At 45.1% G+C, this 24,139-nt stretch overlaps 1 protein-coding gene across 4 annotated transcripts in view; it reads right to left on the bottom strand.

Annotated features, from left to right (window-relative positions):
* Nucleotides 1–24,118, bottom strand: part of TSC1 (TSC complex subunit 1) — a 67,876-nt gene extending 43,758 nt beyond the window's left edge. The window contains exons 1-3 of one of the 4 annotated variants that reach the window (XM_006164307.2): nt 24,038–24,118; nt 11,137–11,199; nt 1,646–1,831 (exon numbers count right to left, since the gene is read on the bottom strand). In XM_006164307.2, coding sequence (XP_006164369.1) covers nt 1,646–1,751 — 106 coding nt within the window. In that variant the 5' untranslated portion in view covers nt 1,752–1,831; nt 11,137–11,199; nt 24,038–24,118. Of the gene's footprint in view, nt 1–1,645; nt 1,832–11,136; nt 11,200–22,960; nt 22,980–24,008 lie in introns of those variants that run through there. The other 3 variants (XM_006164306.3, XM_006164308.3, XM_006164309.2) reach the window with 3 other exon arrangements.
* Between the last annotated feature and the right edge of the window lie 21 nt (nt 24,119–24,139).

Here is a 24,139-nt window from a genome sequence, read left to right as displayed (position 1 = left end):
AGAGGTTTTTTCGCTATAGGGCGCGTGCGCTTGCCAGACAGACAGAGAGAGACACAGAGACAGAAAGCGAGAAATCACCCCCCAGGGGGGATGGTCACGCCGCAATCCCTTCTCCTCCATTCTCCTCTCGGGATCTTGGGCACGTACGCACACGCGCCCGGCGTGAGTTTTAAGCCACCGGGTCCGGGACGCGAACCGCGGTCGACTACGTGGGAGTCCAGCGACACAGCCATTACGCTAACTGCTGGTTCCCTTTATTGCTTTTTAATAGTTAAAAAAAATCCACATCTATTGTTAAAAATCTAGATTGTATAAAAATTCAGTCAAGTATTGCTTAACAATGGGGATTCTTTCTGAGAAATGTGTCATTAGGTGACGCTGGCACTGTGTGAACATCAGTGTCCTCACACAAACCCAGACAGTAGAAGCCACCACACTTCAGCTGTGTGGTGCAGCCGATGGTCCCCCATTGTATATGTGGTCGTCACTGACCAAACGTTATCACGCAGCACCTGTCTGTACATGACATAAAGGTGAGAGTCCTCCTCACAATCTGCCTCCCGACCCCAGAAACGTGTATGTTCCCTGTCAAGCCCTTTCTACTTATATAATCTCATATACACACAATCAGCCCGCATGTTCATACAGACACGGTCTGTATACATGTGTGGTTCACTCACTTAACAATGTGCTATGGACGCCATCCCATGTCAGCCCCTAAGGCCTATTTCATTCTTTTAACCAACCTCCCAGTGTTCCACTCCATGGGTCTATGTAATTAACTGAACCATCTGCCTATTGAAGGAGACTTGGCTTTTTTTGAATTTTCACTATATTTCATTCAAGGGTATAAGATGATATAAGATGATATGGAGTCTTACAAATGGCCCAAGTGGTGTTTTTAAGTTGCTGACAGATACTCCAAAGAGGTGGAACACCAATTTATACTTCTGCCTACTTCTATGATCAATATTTAATTGTTGCCAACCTGATAAGCAAAAACCGGCATTATTTACATTTGGATTTCTCTGATTACATAGAGGTTAAGCATTTTTCTTATTAAAACTACATGCAGGGGCCAGGAAGTGGTGTAGTGGTTAAGGTGCTGGACTCCCACAGTGATGACTGTGGTTCAAGTCCCAGACCCAGAGGCCTGAAACTCATGACGGGTGCATGTGCACGTGTGCCCAAAATCCTGAGAGAAGAATGGAGGAGAAGAGATTGTAGCATGGCCTTTTGCCCCCTGGAGAGAGGGTGATTTCTTGCTTTCTGTCTCTCTGGCCAGCACGTGTGCCCTATAACAAAAATCTCTCGGAAAAACAAACAAACAAAAAACCAACACATGCATAATTTACAAATGAAATGACATATCTGGGATCTGCTTTAAGATACTAAGAAGAGTGATTGAAAACTAAGAGATAAGATGAAATGAGAATGGTAAGACACTGATGCTGTCTGGGGTTCACTGTCTGCATCCTGACCCTGTGTGTGTATACCTGAACTCTTCTATAAGAAAAGTCTAAGACATGCAGAATGAAACCACCAATTCCCGGTGGCTTAAAAAAGATGAAAACTAAAACTGGTCAGCAAGGTCCTCATCAGCTCTGGGTCGATCCTTTCTCTTTAGCACATCTGCTCCACTTACCAGAGTTGAGGCTCTCTCTGAAGACGGCTGTTACATCATCCCGCACACTCAGCATGGGCGAATCCAGCATGGAGAGGAGCTCCCCGACATTCGCCGGCTGGGCCATTCTCTTCCACAGATGCACTGCGCCAGCTCCAGGATGTGCATTAAAGGCTCAGGAAGCTCTTCATCAGGGCCACTACCAGACTGAGAAAAAAGTGTGAATAAGTGGCCTATTTCCCCACAGAAGTCCACCTGTGAGACAAACCAGAACGTGTGTTCAAGGCATGAAAAGTCTGGCCAGAACTTTGCTGATAAAAGATAGTGTATGAATCATTACACTTCACGAATTTATGAAGTAAGAAGAATTCTATGAAATGCAACAATCGGAAAGAAACCTAAAACTCTGATACCAATCAGAAACAATCATAGGAGATACTCAACAACAGGACCAAATCTAAGTTTTATTCCTATTTCTGATTCTACTTTGAGTATGGCTAAGACTATGTTCATAATCAAATCACTGATCTAAAAAGTAGAATTGCTGGGACCAGCAAGTGGCACAGTGGTTAAGGCACTGGATTCCCACATGGTCAACTGCAGTTTGAGTCCTGGACTGGGCAGTTTATTTAAAAAAACATTAAATAATGATAATAATAAATAAAAACTGGATGAATAATTATTTAAAAAAAAATAAAAAGTAGAAGTATTCCTAAAAACATACTATTTCCTTCTTGGCAATTCCATCAATGTCTAAAGTTAGTACAGCTGGGCTAGCCCCGTGGCCTAGCAGTTAATGGAGCCAGATCCTATATGAGACCATGGTTCAAATCCTGGCCCTGGCAGCTTGAGAAACATGCCAGGTGTGAGTGCATGAGTACCTAAAATCACAAAAGTATGGTGACATGGAGGAGAAGAAACTGAGAAATAACCACGCACCACTGAGGGGTGCTTTTCTCCTCACTCCACCTCTGTCTCTCTGGAAAGTGCACATGCCTTCTGACGATTTAAAAAAAAAAAAAAGTAAATAAGTATAATTGGTTAGGTCAAAGGTCCATTAAACCCAATACCTACCATGAGCCAAGAACCATTTCTGGTTTTGGTACACACTCCTTACCCTAGACCTCTATGACATACCCTAATGCCAGGGACTACAGGGAAGTAGCCATGGACAGTACTATCAGGCCAAGCCTTCGAGAACTCCTTTATGGCAATAGTGAAGCTGCCCTCCCCTTACAACAAAATGCAGACTATTCCCCAAGTGGTAGCACGCACATGTGTGATTATATCTCCCACTTTGGTCTCTATGGCTTTTGTCACTTTTTTTTTTTTTTAATTGCCAGAGAGCACATACACGTATTACCAAAAAATGGAGAGACACAGAAAAAGGGAAAAAGCACCCCTCTACGGGGCACGGTCACACTTCAAGCCTTTCTCTTCCATTTCTCCACCACGCTGAGGTTTGGGTGCACAGACACACACATGTCCAGCCTGTTTCTCAAACTCAGGGTTGTGCTTCGAACTGCAGTCAGCCACGTGGGATCTGCTCTCCTGTCACCACGAGGCTGTGGGTCCCTCTACAGCACATTTTTAAAATAAGTAACAACTACCATTTACAAGACAAGCACCGCATGGCTTCTACAAACTCCACTGCACACACTCCTTAAACTACTGCTGTGTGGTTGGCACTTCTGTCCCCACTGTACAGAGAGAAACCGGAGTTCAAGCTATCTGTTCTGGGTCACAAAGCTAGAGAAAGGCAAAACCAGGGGAGAACTGAAATTTGAACCCGATCTGCCTGATTCTAAAGTTCTAAGCCCTTAAAAATGTGACATTAACCTAACGTGTGGCTTCTGACTGTCACAGCAATTCTGTGAAGGAAGCAGGTACTACCATTTATTTTAAAAATAAGAAATAGCTATCCAAAGAGGATAAGTAATTTTTCCAAGGACACATGGTAAAGCAGACATTAGACGGCTCAACTCCCAAGGCCAATGACTGTCTACGTTATTTGCAGCAATATTAAAATATATTCCTATGTGTTTTCCCTTGAGTAAGCTGAAGTAGAAGTTCTTAGACTTGAGTGTGTCTTAAAACCACCTGGAAGCTTACTAGAAATGCATTTTTTAAAAGATTTATTTATTTTAACTTTATTCATTCAGTCATTTATTTTAATTTGACCAGGGAGACACAGAGAAAGAGAGGGAAAGTGAGAAAGCAAGCCATCGGGTCCAGGACTAGAACCGTGGTCAGCCATGTGGGAACGTCCAGCACCTTAACCACCATGCCACCTGTTGGCCCAGAGAAATGCATTTTTTTTTTTAAAGAATTATTTTATTTGAGGCCAGCAGGTGGCATGGTAGTTAAGGGTCCTGGATTCCCACATGGCCAATGGAGGTTAGAGCCCTGGACCTAGTGGCTTGCTTTCTCCATTTCGCTTGTTCTCTCTCCCTCCCCCCCCCCCCTCACTCTGTCCCTCTTGGGAAGGAATGAAGGAAAGGAGGGAGGGAGGGAGGGAAGGGAAGGGAAGGAGGCACAGAGGGAGGGAGGGAAGGGAAGGAGGAAGAAAGAAAAGAAAAGAATAGAAAAGAAAAGAAAAAAGAAAAGAAAAGAAAAGAAAAGAAAAGAAAAGAAAAGAAAAGAAAAGAAACCTAAAAAAAAAAGAAGAAAAAGAAGAAGAATTGGGGCCAGCAGGTGGTTAAGGTACTGGACTCCCCATGTTGCCTGCAGTTCAAATCCTGGGCCTGGTGGCTCACTTTCTCTCCCCCCCACCTCCATCTCTGTCTGATCAAGTTAAAATAAATAAATACAGTCAAATAATATAGCTGGTTAGGTCAGATATCTTTCCAAATAGTCTATAGAACAGAAGGCTAAAAAAAATAATATTTTATTCTAAAACACATTAGAACTTTTGGCAATAAGTTTTTCTCTTTTGGTTCTAAAACTGTTTAATCATATCCAGTTATTCTTATTTTTATTCACTTTTTTTTTTTTTTTTGGGCACATGCACTCACCAGAAAGAGAGAGAGAGACAGAGAGATAGAAAACGAGAAATCACCCCCCCAGGGTGGATGGCCATGCTGCAATCCCTTCTCCTCCATTCTCGTCTTGGGATCTTGGGCACGCATGCACACGGGCCCGGTGTGAGTTTAAGCAACCGGATCCGGGACTCAAACCTCGGTCAACTATATGGGACTCCAGCAACATGGCCATTACACCAACTGCTGGACCCCAGTTATCTGTATTTACTTATTATGTATTTATTTTATTTTATTTTTTGAAGAGGTTATTGCTATAGAGTGTGTGTGCTTGCCAGAAAGACAGAGACAGACAGAAAGACAGAAAGTGAGAAATCGCCCTCCAGGGGGGATGACCACGCCATAATCCCTTCTCCTCCACTCTCCTCTCAGGATCTTGGGCATGCATGCACCCCCAGCCTGAGTTTAAGCCACTGGGTCCAGGACTTGAACTGCGGTCGGCAGTATAGGAGTTCAGTGACACAGCCATTATGCTAACTGCTGGTCCCCATGTATTTATTTTTAAATTTGCTACATGGTGCATGTGCTTGCTGAAGAGAGAGAGAAAGACAAAATGAGAAAGCACCCCCAGGGGAGATGATCGTTTTGCAATCCCTTCTCCTCCATTCTCTTCTCAAGATTTTTGGGTGCACACACAGGCACCTAGTGTGCTTTTCAAGCTGCTAAAACCCAAACCGTGCAGTTGGCTATGTGGGATCCAACCACCATGCCACCTGGCTGGCCCTATTTATAATTATCTATAGAAGGCACAGGTGCTCACCAGAGAGAGAGAAAAAGCACCTCATGGAGTATGATCAGGCCATATTTTTTCTCTTCCACACACATGCTGGGTTGCCTTTTCAAGCCACTGGGGTCAGGATTTGAACCATTTCCAGTCACGTGGGATCAGCTTTCTAAGGATGGTGCTTAACTGCTAAGCTATGGGAACAGCCCAAACCTAATTTTTTTTTTTTTTGGAGCGGTTTTTGCTATAGGGTGTATGCGCTCAGAGAGACAGAGAGAGACAAAGAGATAGAAAGCGAGAAATCACCCCCCAGGGGGGATGGTCACGCCGCAATCCCTTCTCCTCCATTCTCCTCTCGGGATCTTGGGCACACACGCACACGCGCCCGGCGTGAGTTTTAAGCCACTGGGTCCCGGACGCGAACCGCAGTTGACTACGTGGGAGTCCAGCAACATCGCCATTACGCTAACTGCTGGTTCCCCATTTTTTACATTCTTAAAGCCCTCATGAGAACTGAATCATAAGCTTTGGAAATCAATACCATGACACTTATGTGCCCTAATAGAAAAACTGGCATGGTCCAGCAAGTACACAAGGGCAGGGGCAGACCACTTTAGCTGGACTAATAGGCGTGGTGTGGCGGTGGGTGTTGAACACACTCTACAGCCTCTGGACGACTGGCTAGGAAGCGTCACTGAAAGATAAGTGTACAAACACACTGAAGCAGGGCCAGGAAAGTCTCTCTCCCACCTGGGAAGTAACCCACTACAGAACACAGCGTTACAGGAAACGCTGAAAGACAACATGTGAGTGAATACGTCTCTCTACCCTACGTGCTAACACGACATCTCATCCAGTTCACTGCTATCTTTAGTGACAGCATGCCACGGTCCAGGGCAGAGATGATGCTATTCACATTGCAGAGCCACGACCTTCAACACCCATCCCAGCTCTAAAACCTGTTGCTCTACATGTCTTCTGGACTCAATAAATGGCATAGTCACTGGACTAAAGCAAGCATGCGGGTGAAATCCCTGGCTCTTCCCCCACACCACCCTGGATCCAACCCACCGGCAAATCCATGCATTTTACTCTATCTTTCACTATCACACCATCTAAGCCTCTATCCCCTTCTCTCTGGGGCACAAGAGAGCAGCAGCCTCCCCCGCCCAACTCTTCCTGCTGTCTTATGGTCCCCTACAATTCATTCACCGCCTAACAACCACAAGAGACAGACATTTAGAGATGAGAATCTATCACTCCCATTTACATCATCCAACAGCTTCCCATGGAACCAGTAAGAGCCAAACTCACGAGTGGTCACGGGCCTCCCTCTGCCTCTTCATTTCTCTGCTTCAGTCCTGGTCTCCTCCAACATAAGAAAACTGGTTCTTGCTCAGAGCCTTTGTACCCACTGGAACCTCTTCTCCAATAGCCTCATGTGGCTCTCTCTCTCAGGTCTCTGCTCAAGATGTCCTCATCTCTGAGTGGTCTCCCTTGACCACCCAGTCTAAAGTAGCAGGGGGACTGGGCTATTAGTTGCCACTTTGGGATGAAAGAGGTTCCCTAATCCTTGAGGAACCTTGAACTAAGCTTCAATTCTACTAGTGATCACTGGAAAGGACCATACAGAAGATCACAGTCTCAACAAGGATGCCAAGTAGGGATCTGGTGAAGCTCAATGTCAGTTTCTGGAATCTGACTTTGGCTTTGACCTTTAGAAGGTCTGACAGTTCGACAGTCAACTACCTACTTTTGCAACATTTCTGGTGCCCCTGCCCTTACATGGGTATCAGTATCTCTATGTTCATGCAGCTACCACTATACCTCTCTATAAAACATCAGGAACATGGGGACCAGCAGGTGGCGTGGTGGTTAAGGTGCTGGACACTCCCACATGGCCGACCAGGATTCGAGTCTTGAATCTGGTGGCTTGCTTTCTCACTTCCTCTCTCTCTCACTCTTACCCTCTGTCTCTCTCTGATCAAACTAAAAAATAAATGAATGAATAAAATAAATAATTATTAAAATTAAATTATTAAAAAAATTCAGGAACGTAAACAAGGAATGTATTTTGAAGATTTAACAGTAAGTTAACATCTGAATATCCATTTTTTTTTTGAGAGAGGTTTTTTTTTTTTTCCCCACTATAGGGTGCGTGCGCTTGCCAGACAGACAGAGAGAGACATAGAGACAGAAAGCGAGAAATCACCCCCCAGGGGGGATGGTCACGCCGCAATCCCTTCTCCTCCATTCTCCTCCCAGTATCTTGGGCACGCACAAACACGTGCCCGGTGTGGGTTTTAAGCCACCGGGTCCAGGACACAAACCGCGGTCGACTACGTGGGAGTCCAGCAACATAACCATTACGCTAACTGCTGGTTCCCTGAATATCCATTTTTGAATAAAAGTAAAACATTCTAGATAAAACACACAAGTGTGTGTTTTGTAAGTTGAAATTTTGTCAGTTTAAGTTTAAAATGTATAGTTATTATAAAAGTAAATGCTTTAGTGATTTTTATCTTCCAAGTAATTAAGAACTTTCAAATAGCTAAATATATTAATATTATGGGATACTAGGGTGTCCCCACAGTGCAGTAGTCAGATACCATGTATAGGGATTCCAATGGATTCTCATGGCCAATCATGGCTCAAGTCCTGGCCCTGATGGCTTGAAAAACATGTCAGTGTTTGTGTGCCCAAAATCTTGACATGGAGGAAATGTGGAAGAAAAAGAAATGCAAGGTGATCACATCCCATCAGAGGTTACTTTCTGTCTGTCTGTCTTGCTCTCTGGGAACTATACACATTCTCTGGTAATTAAGAACATACAGGGACCAGCAGTTGGCATAATGGCTATGTCGCTGGACTCCCATGTAGTCGACCGTGGTTCAAGTCCCGGACCCAGTGTCTTAAACTCACACCAGGTGCGTGTGCGTGCATGTCCAAGATCCCGAGAGGAGAATGGCTTGCAGCGTAGCCATCCTCCCGAGAGGGTGATTTCTCACTTTCTGTCTCTCTGTCTTTCTGGCAAGAGCATGCGCCCTTATAGCAAAAACCTCTCAAAAATAACAAAAACAAAAACAAAACCATAAAATTTGACAACTAAACTGCAATGATAAGAAATGTTTAATAGAACCTGAGGGCTGGCAGCACATGGCCAACCACATGATTCAAATCCCAGCCCAGCAGCTTGAAAAACAAGCTGGACGTATGTGTGTGCCTTCCCCAAATCCCAACCAGGTAGAAAAACGAAGAAGGGATTGCAGTGTGACTACAACCCACTGGGGGGTGCTTTCTCCTTCTCTGTCTCTCTCTGGAGAATGAACGTACTCTCTGGACAAGACAAAAATAATCATTATAAAGACTCAGGTTTTATTTGTACATGTTATATTGGTGATATTCAGCCTTGGGCCCCAATGATTTGAACTCTTGATCCTTTGTCCTTGAGTTGAAATTCACATTCAGTAGACTTCTAAAAAAGGGACAGTGGAACCAGCAATTGGTGTAATAGCTATATATTCATTGGAATCCTATGTAGTCAACCGCGGTTCGAGTCCCAGACCTGGTGGCTTAAACGCACGTGAGGCATGTGTGCCCAAGATCCTGAGAGGAGAAGGGACTGTGGTGTGGCCATTCCCTCAGGGGGTGATTTCTCACTTTCTGTCTCTCTGTCTCTGTTTTTCTGGGGAGTGCACGTGCCCTATAGCAAAAACCTCTCAAAAAAAAAAAAAAAAAAAAAAAGGACAGAAAAAGTATACACAAAATATTTAAAAACAAAAAGTCATACTTGAGGGAACAGCAGATGGTGTAATGGTGGTTACGTCGCTGGACTCCCATGTAGTCAGCCAAGGTTAGAGTCCCGGACCTGGCGGCTTAAAACTTAAACTTGGCACGTGTGCATGGTTGCCCAAGATCCGAAGAGGAGAATGGAGGAGAAGGAATTGCGGCATGGCCATCCCCCTGGGGGGTGGGGGGAGCTGATTTCTCTCCTTCTGTCTGTTTCTCTCCAGCAAGTCCACATGCACTACAGCAAAAATCTCTCAAAAAAAAAAAAAATAAAAAGTCACACTTAGAAATCTTCCAACTTTTCTTGTCAGGTAGTCTACGATCTGTATTAAGTTCCTACTTAAGAACTGACATGACTGGGACCAGCAGTTAGCATAATAATGGCTATGTCGCTGAACTCTCATGTAGCCAACTGCGGTTCGAGTCCCGGACCCGGTGGCTTAAACTCACACCAGGTGCGTGTGCGTGCGTGCCCAAGATCCCGAGAGGAGAATGGAGAAGGGATTACGGTGTGGCCATTTCCCCTGGGGAGGGGGGTGATTTCCCACTTTCTATCTCTCTGGCTCTGTCTTTCTGGTGAGCGCACGCACCCTATAGCAAAAACCTACCCCCCCAAAAAAAAGAAAGAACTGATGTGACCATTAAGGCAAAAGTCCGTCCTTTATTTCACAATTCTTATGACACAGGTGAGGCAGACAGTGACAGAATACAGTAAATGAAAACCACTGAGCCATGAAATGAATCACATCAGTGGTCCACCAATAAAGACAGTAGACCAAATCCTTCCCCTATATTCCTTGGCCCTTCTTGGACATACACAACTCTTATATTTGGCACTTAAGCTGGTAAACTTGAAATTACAGTTCAGTGGTTGATTAGGGTACTTGGACTAAATCCATACCCACAGAAATGCCAGAGCTTCAATATTTACGAAGTGTCTATTATAGGACTGTGAAAATCCTTTAATTCCTAAAAACCACTATAGAATATAATTTATCCCAAAGAACAAATTTAAGACCATTAAAAGACACAACCACGTTAAGATGTAAAAGCAGATCAGTCAGTGGCATGGTGTTAAGGTGGTTCAATCCTACATGGCCAATTGTGTGGTTCAAGTCCTGGACCAAATGGCTTAAAAGACATACCAGGCACGCATGTGTGGTGCATGCCTAAAATCTTAAAAGGAGAAATAGAGAAGGGATTGTGGTGTGATCATCCCCTGTAGGGGTACTTTTTCACTGTCCCCTTTGTCTCTCTCCGGTAAGTGCATGTGTCCTCCAGCAAATTAAACATATAGAAAAAGAGATGCAAACGTTCACACACTAGCTCAAGGTTCTCTGCCTCGGATGAATCCAGAAGCACCTGGAGTGCCTACAGCGTCCTGAAGCTCAGACCCTACTCTGGCAAGTGAAGGGTCAGACACCACACCTGGCTGGTTTTTAAAAACCCAAGTGGATTTCTAGGGGCGGCCAGGGTTGAGAACCTCTGCACTAGCTAAATTTCTTGCTCCAGCACACACAGGCCTCCATGTAATCTAGTGGGTGTAACCAAACTTTGCTGTTAGACAGAACCAATTTGTGTCATAGGTCCACCACATACTAGCTATACCACCTTTGGAAAATTCCATCTTTACGTCCAATTCCTTACCTGTAAAATGGGGGTACACCAAAACCCGTACAAAAAATGAACGTATACACATTTCAAAAGGGTGGCTGTGAGGACGGAAACAAGAGTGCACATAGTGCATGAGCATAGTGCCTGCCGCCAAACAGAGGAGGACAAGTCACCAGGTGACCCGACAGACTACTTCACGCCAGCATGGCCCAGCTTCTGGCAGGAAGCTAAATCCATGCATGTGAACTCCCTGAGTGCAAAGAAGTCTCTGTGCACTAGCACACCACGGGCAAGAGAAAGAATACCCTCCTATTCTCTCCCAGCCCCCGGGCTGAGCTATACCTTACCTGTTCTGGGGACAATTGATATTTCAGTTTCCAGCGCGGTCAACCCGGTGTCTCTCATGGTCGCTGAAGAGAGAAAACATATGTTTGTATATAACACTCCTACAACGAGGTAAAATCCTAGATGCAGTACAAGGGAGTTTAGGGTCCATCTAGTCCAACCTCCTTCCTACTCTGTCCTGACAGGGGGCCATCCGGTTTCCACTGGAATGAACATTTACAGAGTCACTGGAGTATGTGTCTCTCCCTGTCTACATTTCTCAACAGCTGGTTGCTGGAAAATTCTTTATATTGTGCTGAACTTATCATCTCTGCCTTTTGCTAAGTGTCTATTAGAGCTATAAACAAATGGGTAGGCTCCAGAATTAGAGCCTTCTGAGTTGAAATCCAAGTTCTGCCACTTCATAGCTATGTGCCTTTTGTCTGTTTACCTAAGCCTAACATCTAACCTTAAGTTACCTATTTGCAAAGTGAGATTAATAATGGCATCAACCAGGGCCAGCAAGTGGCATGGTGGTTGAGGCACTGGACTCCCACATAGCCAACCACAGTTCAAGTCCCAGACCAAGCAGCTTGAAAATCATGCCAGGCACATGTGCATGCTTGCCCGAAATCCCAAGAATGGAGGAGAAAGGACTGTGGCAAGGCCATCCCCCCAGGGTACAATTTCCCACTTTCCCTGTCTCTGTCCCTCTTCAGCAAGTGCATGTGCCCTATGACAAAAACCTAAAAAAGAAAAAAAAAAAAAAAAAAAAAAAAAGAAAAAAGAATGACATCGACCTTGGAGGACTGTGTGGATTAGATGAGCGGATGCTTCCCGTGGTCCTCAGCAGTGTGGGGCACATGTGATTACTCAAGGAGCTCTGGGAGGCAGGCCCAGCACCAGGGACAGTGAGAGGCTCCAAGTACTTAGTGGGCCTGCCTCACCTTGTTGCCAGCCACGGTCCCTTTCCTCTCTATTACCTGCCTCACTAGGCTTTCAGGTTCCCTGACAAACCCTACTGCTTCCTCCTCGTGGGGCCACACGCATGTTGTCCTGGTGCCTAACAGCCTCTACCCTTGCCTCCTAGAAGCAAACTCTTTGTCCTTAAAATCTCCACCTAAATTTTCACTTCAGACACCTCTCTAGATATTCATTCACCTCCTTCCCACTGCCACCCACCCAGAATAAGGTAGGTCCCTGTTATAAACTCTCAGCAGCCTATCCTTCATGTCACAACCCAGTTAAATAAGTGTACTGAGTGATGACGCGTTTTCCTCGCTAGAAGTTACAAGGAAAGACCATAGCTTATTCAGTACTGTATTCCATAGTACTGTGCCTGGCACTTGCAGACTGAATGACTAAGGGGTTAAAATATTTCTCAAATGTAAAAAAGTCTAATTCTGCCTTCAGACAGCGCAACCTAAGTTTAACCCTATAAGATAGACATAAAATTTGTAAACAGCTATTTCTTGCTTCCCCATTTTACCCTACTTTCTATCCAAATTAGCTCATATTAAATACCCATGCTAAAAATTAGTATATATAAACATATTCCAGTTTGTTTTTAAAATACGAGCCCTTCAGGACCAGCAGATGGCATAATGGCTATGTCGTTGGACTACCATGTAGTCAACCGCGGTTCAAGTCCCAGATCCAGTGGCTTAGACTCGCTCCGGGTGCACGTGCATGCCCAAGATCCCAAGAGGAGAATGGAGTAGGGACTGCAACATGGCCATCCCTCCTGGGGGGTGATTTCTCGCCTTCTGTCTCTCTGTCTCTGTCTTTCTGGTGAGCACACACACCCTACAGCAAAACCTCTCCAAACCAAAAAAAAAATATGAGCCCTTTGGGCAATATTTAGGTATGATCTGAGCATTAGACTGTACACTCCATAAGGATAGGGACCATCTGTTTGAGACAGTCATGGTCTATCTAAACACCCGGCAGACAAGAAGGAAATATACCCATTAAGGTCTCGCTGGCTGCTTTGGTAGACATTCTGGGGTTGAATGTGGAGTGGGAAAGGTAAGCCTCCTATGCTCTCTGTATATGCCTAACTACTCAGAGCATAGAAAACCCTGTAAACAAGCTCTTAAATGTCTAATCCTGGTCAACGACAAACTAGTGGACTGAAAGAGCAGGATGGTGGTGTGATGCTCTGCAACGCTGACCTACTAGGGAAGATTCTGGGTTCACATCCAAAGACATCACTGCCCCCCAGTGCACTGGGCACATACATGCCCATCATCAGAGGCTGGCTTAGGCTGGAGGTGGATCACAGTTTCAAGACCCTGTTGGGGATGCTGGCTCTGTTTCTCTGTTACTCTTGTTCATGGAAGAAATATATAAAGCCCCCCCAAAAAAGAGCAGACTGAGCAATCCTCTAGCAATTAGGATCTCCTATGCCAGAAGACTAGGCAATCACACTTCCACATGGCAAGGCGAGAAGCTCCAGTGGCGCTCCAGGCGTGAGCAGTGCTGCTGGCAGCCTGGCGCTCTGGAAGGCCAACCAGACCATTCAGACAGGGAGTGCTTGCCCGGCTGCACTCCTCCACCAAGTCAGGGCTAGACATGAAGTGCAGGAGCCTCTAATCTTCATCATCTTAAAGTCAGCTGTTAGTCCAGTGAGTCACACAGACTTCCTCCAGCAATTAATCCCAGTGGGATCTTTCACCTGAGCATAGCCAGGGCAAGGCTAAAACTAGGATACACACAGGATGAAAGCTCGTAGCCCGACCAGACAGACAGAAGCACTACCACAGGAAATCAGAGTATTTCCGTCCATGTTCGATGGTAAGACTTTTAACATGTTTACCGCTCCACTAAGAAGAAACAGTAATGGTACTAAATCAGCATCAGTCTGTGCTGGCGTGTTGAAGGCCACCTGCCACTATGTGTATTTGTAAGTGTCTGTCCACTTATTCACCTGTCCCTAAATCCTGCCTGTTGGGGAACTACCAGGCACAATCATTCTGGCTAGTAAAGTGAGATGTGGTGTGTGACCCTCCTGATGAGAAGTGGGGGATAAGGATGGAAACAACAAAACAACAAGTCCATGTACATAATTTCAAAAGCCAAATAAAAAAAGGAATATGTCCCCATGTCTCAATTTCCCCCCTTGATAATTGACCCAAAAATTGTGTTCTCATTTATTAAAACGTGCACTATTATAGCTTCACTTCTACAATCTTTTTGAATGAAAATAAAGGGTAAGTTTGTGGAAGACGATGAGGGTGCTTGCATTTAAGAATTTTGAGATTAAACAGAGCCTAGATCAATTTGCTTTCACAGTTCTTTTGAATTAATGACATTCTTTAGGTGATTACAGACAGATAGCTTATGTGTCTGGGATTACACATGAAGTCCAGTGTAGCAGCAATGTATGGCTGTCCTTAGCATGACCTGCATACCTTTTTTTAAACATATCTCTGCCCTAGGCAAGATGCATCATGAGCTGCAACAGTGCTTAAAAACTGCATGTACTTTTATAAAATATTAATGCCAGGTACCCAAAATGCCTCAGGAAGTATCTTATCTGAAATTACCAGTTGACTATTTAGACTTTGGGAAAACCAGTGTTGTGACACATGGCCCAGAAATTAACCTCTAAGACTCCTGAGACTGTAAATCACGTCAAATAGGTAACTGCATATGAGTCTGCCTAAGATAATTCTGTACACATTTGTCTTTGATGGCCAAATGCAACTATGAGTGTAAATGAGACATGTCTACATAACTTGCTTCCATAGTCAAGCTTTTATCTATAACAGCAGACAGTTCAGACACAGGTCCAGGCACAGGTAACTACTTCATTATTAGCTATCTGGACAGAGCAGAGGGTTATACTGTTATGCTAGTATTTAGCTCTGGCTCAGAACGCTCAGACCATTTTGAGTAACATTCTACCAAGTGAACCCAGGTGCCTTCAGCACCAATGCATCCAACAGGGTAAGGTGCGTGCCCCACTTCTCCTTCCCTATCAAGGCACAGAAGGCAGGAGGGGGGTGAAAAATATTACTTAGCAGTGAGAGTAAAACAGCTGATGGAAAACCTGCCTAAATGTGCAGTGACAAGCGATTCAAATGGTCTCAGTAGTGGTCATCCCACTCAAGGTCAGGAATACTGGGGCAGGAGAGCTCCAACTTGCCAGATTGTCCACTCACAACTTCTTCCATCAGGGCCTTAACAGTTTGCTAAAGCTTATGCCAAAGGTGAAGAATCCTCTAGCAACATACATGCCTGGAGGGTAAGAGCTTGATTGTGGTAAGGTGTCACTCTTCTTTTTTTTTTTTTTTCAGTTTTTGCTATAGGGCACATGTGTTCACCAGAAAGAGAGGAAGAGAGAAAGTGAGAAATCACTCCCCAGGAGGGATGAAACACCAGTCCTCTCGGGATTTTGGCCACGCAAGTACGCATGCTCAGCATGATATTCAAGCTGCCAGGTCTGAGCCTCGAACTGCAAAGTTGGCCATGTGGGATCCAGTGCCTTAATCTCCATGTGACCTGCTGGCCCAGGTGTCACTCTACTATAAATGATTATGTTTTCACTTTCTATTAGCACGAACAAAATTATTTAGCAAGAACATATAGGTCATATACACATCACATATGTTTTAAAAAGTCACTACATAGAGCTGCTCTTAATAGAAATAGAACACACATGGGACCAGCAGTTAGTGTAATGGCTATGTCACTGGGCTCCCATGGAGTTGACCACGGTTCAAGTCCTAAACCTGGTGGCTTAAACTCATGCCGGGTACGCGTGCATGTGTGCCCAAGATCCCAAGAGGAGAATGGAGGAGAAGGGACTAAGGCATGGCCACCCTCCTGGGGGATGATTTCTCGCTTTCTGTTTCTCTGTCTCTGTCTTTCTGGCGAACGCACACACCCTATAGCAAAAACCTCTCCCAAAAAAAAGAAAAGAAATAGCAAACTGGGACTTCCTCAGGCTTCAAGTTTACAGGGTCAAAACAGAAATATTATCGGGAGGAAAGGCACAGGGTTTGACAGTCCGGATGATGGCTCTTAAAAATATTGTCCTGGGGGGGCCGGCAGGTGGTGTGGTGGTTAAAGGCGCTGGACTCCTACATGGCCGACCATGGTTCAAGTCCTGAATCTGGTGGCTTGCTTTCTCACTTTCCCTCTCTCTCTTTGTCTGTCTGATCAAACTGGAAAGTAACAATAATAATAAATAAAGTTAAATAAAATAATTATTTAAAAAAATATATTGTCCTGGGACCACCAGGTGGCATGGCGGTTAAGGTGCTGGACATTCCCACATGGCCGACCACAGTTCAAGTCCTGGTGGCTTGCTTTCTCACTTTCCCTCTCTCTCTCTCTGTCTCTCTCTGGTCAAATTAAAATAAAATGAATGAATAAATGAAATTAAAATAGATAACTCTTTAAAAAGAAATGGTCCTTACACCACCAGCATCAACATTGCCTGGGAGTGTGTCAGAAATGCAACTTCTCAAGTCTTACTCAAGGTTTCGGAATCAAAAACTTCAAGGGATGGGGCCTTGTAGGTGACAGTTATTATTTTTTTAAAGATTTAATTTTTGTTTATTCATTCACTTATTTTCACTGGACCAGAGAGAGACAGAGAGAGAGGGAGGGAAAATGAGAAAGTCAGCCACCAGGTCCAGGACTCCAACCGTGGTTGGCCATGTGGGAGTGTCCACTTCCTTAAACATCATACCACCTGTTGTTCCCTCTAAGGGATACTTATATCCACAAAAGGTTAAGAACCACTGGTCCAGAAAGAATTACAGAAACATTCATTCATTCATTCATTTATCTGCTTTGAGACCTAAATGGGGGGTGGGGTGGGGGACATGGATAAACCTTGAAAAAGAGCCCATGGAATTCTGCCAGGTGCTAAAGGTAACAACACAGATGGAATGCCAAGCCTAACAAGCATTTAGCAGGTTACATACCTGTGTTCACTATCTCTGATTTTTCAAAAGGTGGCGCCTAAGGTTATATTCCCAGTAAAGTGTAAAGTCTCTTTTAAAAAAAAAAAATATATATATATTTTATACACACACACACACACACACATATCAGAGGGTACATTAGCTTGGGGAAGGGGAAAGGCACCCCCCACGTGGGCATGGTCACGCTGCAATCCCTTTCCTCCACTTCTCCATTCCATCAGGATTTTGGACACATAGGTACACGTGCCTGGTGTGTTTTCTAAGCCATCAGGCTGAGATTCAGAGCAGTCAGCCATGTGGGACCCGGCTCCCTTCACACAGGGTTTAGCCACTGTGCTACAGGCTGGCCCTGAACAGTCGTGTAATGCAGAAGTTTAACGCAATGACTCATAACGCAGTCAGTACATAACTTCACCTTCAAGAGACTTGAGCCTTTTCTACCTACTGGTTACAAACCAAAAAAGTAAATACAGATTGTTTTTAAAGTCCAACCCTATCTTTAAGAGCAGTAATCTAAAATAATCAACTGGGCTTCAAGCTGGGTCCATGATACCCTTGAAGCCAGACCTGAAACTCCATACACCCATGAATTGTATGGACTTTTGGGAGGATATGAGAACAGGACATGACAACTGGTCCACAGATTTTCAGAAGGAAAGTGAAGCCCTCTCCAGAAGTTAAGAACCACTGACTGAGCTAGTTTACAAGATTAGCAGATTAGGCCATTTATCACAGTGAGAGATTAAATCTTTGAGCTCTGGAGGCAACTACAGACGGTCTATCTCAGCTTTTAGACACTAACTAGACTTTAGAACTGATTTCAAGTCCCTAAACCTTAGTTTCCTCTTCCTATCCTGCCTCCAAAGGCTGAAGAGCTAATGGATCAGACATGTAAAATATTCAGCACAGTGTTTGGCACTCAAGTACTCAATAAATGTCAACTTTATTATAACAATATGTCTACTTAACAAAATGTATTACTGGGTATATATTGCTTAGCAGTCTATTTACTTAACAACTGGCCTATGAAACACTGATGAAACCAGTCTATAACTTAAAATGGTGACACTTCAAGTTTGTTACTGTGCTCTGTGAACTGCTCAAACTAGTGCAGGTCTTAATGATTACAGACATTAAGGTCATCCTTAATATTCTTCCTGTCTCTTCCCACTTTTGTCTCCCACCACACAACAGAAGGGCAAACTGTGTCATGTTACTCAAACACTTCATGGCCTCTACTGCCATCACATTTACTTTAGAAACTGGCCTGTGGGGCCAGCAGGTGGCACAGAGGTTAAGGCAGCTGGATCCCACAAGCCTGATGGTGCAGTTGGAGTCTCAGACCCAGTGGCTTGAAAAACACACCAGGTGCGTATGTGTGCGTACCCAAATTTCCAAAAGAAAGAGGAGGAATTCTGGTGTGGCCATCCCCCTGGAGGGTGATTTCTCATTTTCTCGTTTGCTCTCTTTCTCTCTCTGGTAAGCACACGTGCCTTATGGCAAACTTAAAGAGAGACAGCGAGACAGAAAGGGAAAAAGTAATCTGCATTATAGGCCAATTACTACTGTGCCTTGTTTTGGATTAAAGTTGGGTTTTAAAGGCACTTGATTCATTATATGTCGATCTGAATTCGTTTAGCCTTAAAAAGAATAGTAACTTATTGCTACTTCCCTGTATATAACAAGAAGTTAGCATTGTACAAGAGAAGAGACAAGACGACATAGACAAGGTCCTGAGATTGCAGATTTTTTATAGACAGTTATCTCTTGGTAACCATAGAGGATGGCTTCAGGACTCCCTTGAGGAGACCAAAATCCGAGGATACTTAAATCCCTTATGCAGTATTTGCAGATAACCTACTCATACCCTCTCAAATATGCCTCTTATATATCATCTCTAGACTATTTATAAGTGATCTTAGTATCAGATGTAAATATAAAGACTACTCAGATAGGGGACCAGCAGTTAGCGTAATGGCTATGTCGCTGGACTCCCACATAGTCGACCGTGGTTTGAGTCCCGGACCTGGTGGCTTAAACTCACGCAGGGCGCATGTGCGTGCATGCCCAAGATCCCGAAAGGAGACTGGAGAAGGGACTGTGGCGTGGTCATCCCCCTAGGGGTTGATTTCCTGCTTTCTGTCTCTCTGTCTCTCTCTGGCGAGCACACGCGCCCTATAGCAAAAAGCCTCTCCAAAAAAAAAAAAAAAAGATAAAGCCTACCCAGATAAACTTCTTTGGCACCTCACTTTTTGAGAGCCACATTTCCCCCCATATCTTAATAATTGGTGGGGCCTGGCTGCATCTAGGCTGGTTAAATTATCAGATGTTAATTGGGAGGATATAATGAGAACAGGACATGACAACTGGTCCACAGATTTTCAGAAGGCTAACTATATACACAATATTAATCTTTATTCTCCCTCATGAAAATAGACACTAAATTACTAAACTTTAGCAAATGTAGGCTTAAAAAGCAAATCAGAGAAAGGTTAAACTCAAACTGGTTACGGGAGACCTCTCTCAGACCAATTTATACGGGGAAAATATGAGGTTTTTTCTTTTTTCTTTTCTTTTCTTTTTTTTTTTTTTTGAGAGGTTTTCGCTATAGGGCGACAGACAGAGAGAGACATAGAGACAGAAAGCGAGAAATCACCCCCCAGAGGGGATGGTTACGCAGTAATCCCTTCTCCTCCATTCTCCTCTCGGGATCTTGGGCACGCATGCACACGCGCCCAGCGTGAGTTTTAAGCCACCGAGTTTGGCACACAAACCGCGGTCGACTACGTGCGAGTCCAGCGACATAGCCATTACGCTAACTGCTGGTTCCCTATGAGGTTTTTTTCTTTTGAGAGAGGTTTTTGCTATAGGGCACATGCACTTGCCAGAGAGACAGAGAGACAAAAAGGAGAAACCCCCCCCCCCCCCGGGGGGGGGGATGGCAACGCCACAATCCCTTCTCCTTCATTCCCCTCTCGGGATCTTGGGCACGCACACAAATGCACCCAGCATGAGTTTAAGCCACTGGGTCCGGGACTCGAACCGCGTTTGACTATACAATAGTCCAGTGTCATAGCCACTACACCAACTGCTGGTCCTGAAAAAATGAGTATTTTATATAAACCAAATTATAGTAGTTACCAATTGATAATCTGAGGTTTAAAAAAGTGTTCGAATATATACTACATAGGTACAATTTTTTAAAAGCAAACAGCTACAGATTTTAATGCTATTGAGTACACATTTTCCTCAAGTCTGCAACTACTTACAGGACAAAACTAATCCAAATAAAACTAATCTTTCAAAGGGAGATTTGTAACATGGGAAACTCATAATGAACCTTAAAAAAAAAAAAAAAAAGAGAGAGAGAGAGAGATAACTTTTGCCAGAGAGACAAACAGAAAGTGAGAAATCACCCCACACCCCGCAAAGGGGATGGCCCTGCCACAATCCCTTCCCTGCCATTCTTCTCTAGTGATTTTGGGCACACATGCCCAGCGTGAATTTTAAGCCACCAGGTCCAGGACTCGAACTGCAGTCGCCTAAGTGGGAATGCTAGGTCTCAAAAATTACCTTTTAAAAACATAGTATGGGGACCAGCAGTTAGCATAATGGCTATGTCACTGGACTCCCATGTAGTCGACCACGGTTCAAGTCCCAGACCCGGTGGCTTAAACTCATGCCAGGCATGTGTGCATGCATGCCCAAGATCCCGAGAGGAGAATGGAGGAAAAGGGATTGCGATGTGGCCATCCTCCCGGGGGGGTGATTTCTCGCTTTCTGTCTCTCTGTCTCTGTCTGTCTGGCAAGTGCACATGCCCTATAGCAAAAAACCTCTAAAAAAAAAGTATATATTATGAGGGGCCAGCACTTGGCATGGTGGTTAAGGTGCTGGACATTCCCACATGGCAGGCCATGGTTGGAGTCCAATGGCTTGCTTTCTCACTTTCCCTCTCTCTCTGTCTCTCCCTCTGGTCAAATTTAAAAAAATAAAAAAGAATGCATAAATAAAATGAAATAATTATTTTTAAAATATATACATGAGGGTTTTTTTAAACTTTTTTTTAAATTAATTAATTTACATTCATTTCCTGAGCATCATCACACCATACAAAACATGATTTCCCATCCATAATATATTGCATAGTGGCTCAATCATGCATGTTGTTGTCAATAATTTTCCATTTCTAGTTTTATATGTATATAAATAAATCTTTAAATGTGTGTGTGTGTGTGTGTGTGTGTGTGTATATATAAAATGCATATAAATGAAAGGCAGGCTAAACGTCACCAATGTGCTTGGTTACAAAACCATTAACATTCTGATTCAATCAACTTACAATGTTTAACTGAAGCCCCAGGAGGACTTTAAATCACAGAAATTTAGACTTAGAAATACTCATTAATTTACAGTCCAACGCTCTACAGATGAAGAAACCAAAGCTCAGAGAACCTAAGTAACTTGTTAAAAGGTAAAAGCTCTCCAGCTTCTTAGAAAAACTCGAAATGGTTGATATATTGCTGTATTTGGTTCACTGGCATCCAAAAATACCCAATTAATTCCAGGAGATGCTAATTTTAGTCCACTATGGCCCTAGGACCTGGAAACGAACATACCTGTAGCCTAACAAACTTTGAAGCAAGAGAGAGCCGTGAGAGCAAGTTGGCTCCACTGCAGAGCCCAGGACGCCCCGCCACGGCACACAGAACAGACGCTATGTTATATGTCTGTGATAAATGATAAATTAAAATAAACTAGCAAAATCAGTACTTTAAGCCAGTGGTCCTCAACCTCTGGTGCTCATCAGAATCCGACTTCCAAAACATGCGTACACAATGTGCTCAGAGCCTGGAGGTGGAGTCTGCCTACTGAGGGCCAGGTGCCTGTGCATGACGGTTCTGGTGACCACGACAGTTTGAGAGTCCTCCTCCCCGGCGGTCTCCTTATTCTAAGGACAGTCTGTGCACAGGCGGTAAGACGATTCAGTTTCATCTCAGGAACAAACACAGGCATCACAGCACAGCAGGAGTAGCTGGGCATCTCTGCTCAGATCACGAGGGGAAGGGTGCAACTGATGAAAACGACAAGGTTGGGAGCTGCCTTCTTTCAACTAGGGATGTAGGAACAGCCCAAGTACTTATGACACCAGGAAATGCTTGAAGCAAAGAAAGCTTACATCATCCACCTTGTAGGCACGAGATGTTAAGGGTGTTTTGGATAAGATATTAACTTTAGTAAGAGGATATTTTCCATTTACATCTTCTATAAATACCCCTTAAGTTTATGCCAGGTGTTTAGAGGAAAAGCCTGCAGCTCCCCAGGGCCACAGCAGAGAAGGTTTCAGTGTTTCTGAGGAGCCTCATTTGCCTGATGCATGACTGTTAAAGTTTTTTCCTACACAACCCTAAATCAGTTTTCACATTTGCATATTCCAGGTTTACTCAGGAATGCTCAACTTAAGAATCACAGGTGGTTGCTCAGTAAATCAAAGGCTCCCAGAAGATTAGGTTTTATAATGCTTCCTGAAATTTACAGCTGCACTTTGCCAGCAGGTCTGAATTCAGATGAGTCCAAGTTGATCCCAAAATTATAAATCAAAGAATCTCAGAAGAGTATTACTCTATTTTAGTACTTTTACAGTTTACTGTATGTAAAATGCTATTTCTATGCTTTCTATAAAAAAAAAAATCCAGCAAGAATTTGAGCAGGACTTCTTTCTGCAGTAAACTCTCCAGTTTTATAAAAATATCAAATACTTTCCAGCCTAATTTAGAGTAAGAAGTTGACACACACAACTCTGCCATCCTGAACAAAAGCTAAGGCCTGTCAACCAAGTGAGCTCCCTTCAAAATCACACACACACACACACACACACACACACACACGTGTGCAAGCACAAACACGAACCTTGGCCAACTGATCAATTCTAATCACTTAATGACAGGCCAGCTTTGATCAAACAACCGATAAAGGAAAGAGAAAGCCCTGTCTTTAGACTCAGTCAGACCCCACTGCCAGTCCTGGCTGGATCCTGCAGAGGCCGGTGACCTTGGGCAAGTTACCCTAACCTCTCCAGGCCTCAGTTTCTCCCCAGAAGGCCGGAGGTGCTAAGAGCGGCCACCTCTTGCCTTTGTTGTGACGGAGATCGCAGCGCCTCCCGGCGCCCGCACTGAGCGCCCCGGCGGCCGAGCGGTGGTCAGCGGTCAGAGGCCGCCCGCCCCCGGGGCCCCCAGCCCAAATCCCAACCACGCGACGCGAACTCTGGGCAGGAAACACAAAGAACGGCTTTAATTCTGAGAGCTCTCCGGCCGCAGGCTCCTCATCCTCCAGTTCCTCAAATGAATGAATGAGCGCCTAGGAGTGGCTCCTCGCAGGCGCGTCTAAGGATCACCTCCGCGACTCGAAGGTAACTGTCCTCGCCAATTAAACGCCGAGTACGCTCGCAGGCGGCACCGGCCACACGTCTCGGCGGCGCCGAGCGCGGGCGCGTCCTCGATGCCCACAGGCGGCCTCCATTCATCCTCTCCCAACCCGCCCCTGCCCGGAACCCCGGGTCAGCCCCGGCCCTCCGCGCCCGCAGAGGCTCTCCTCCGGCTCTCGGCGCCCCGCGGGGACCTGTCACCCGACCCGCGGGGCCGACGCAGGGGCCACCTCTCCCCTGCCCTCAGCGGCGAGGCCCGGGCGTGCAGCCGTCCCCTGGCCGCCGACGCCGAGGAGGGCGGAGGGCGGCCCGGCCCGCCTCTCCTCCCCGGTTACCGGTCAGTCCCTGCCGGGCCCCGCCGGAGAAAGCTAACAAGAGGCAGGGGGAAGCTCCCCGAGCCTCCCTCCCGGGTCCCCTACCGCGAACCTGGGGCCTCTGCCCCGGCCCCCTAGAGCCTCCCGGCCTGGGATCATGCTGCCACGGCTGCCCCGAGAAGCCCCGGTAAAAAGGAGGGGGAGACACCCCCATACTCACCCACCGTCTCCTCCCCCTCAGCTGTTTACCTCACAGCTCCTCCAGCCTACAGGGCGCCGCCATCTTGGACGTACAGCACCTCCCCCCGTGGTGAAGAGTCCATACCGGCCGCGGCGGCCGCCCCGAAAAAA

The sequence above is a fragment of the Tupaia chinensis genome, unplaced genomic scaffold (assembly GCF_000334495.1).
Source record: "Tupaia chinensis unplaced genomic scaffold, TupChi_1.0 Scaffold143602_1, whole genome shotgun sequence".
Lineage (NCBI taxonomy): Eukaryota > Metazoa > Chordata > Mammalia > Scandentia > Tupaiidae > Tupaia > Tupaia belangeri.
The sequence above is the reverse complement of the archived record's forward strand: the minus strand, read 5'-3'. Positions and strand labels throughout refer to the sequence as shown.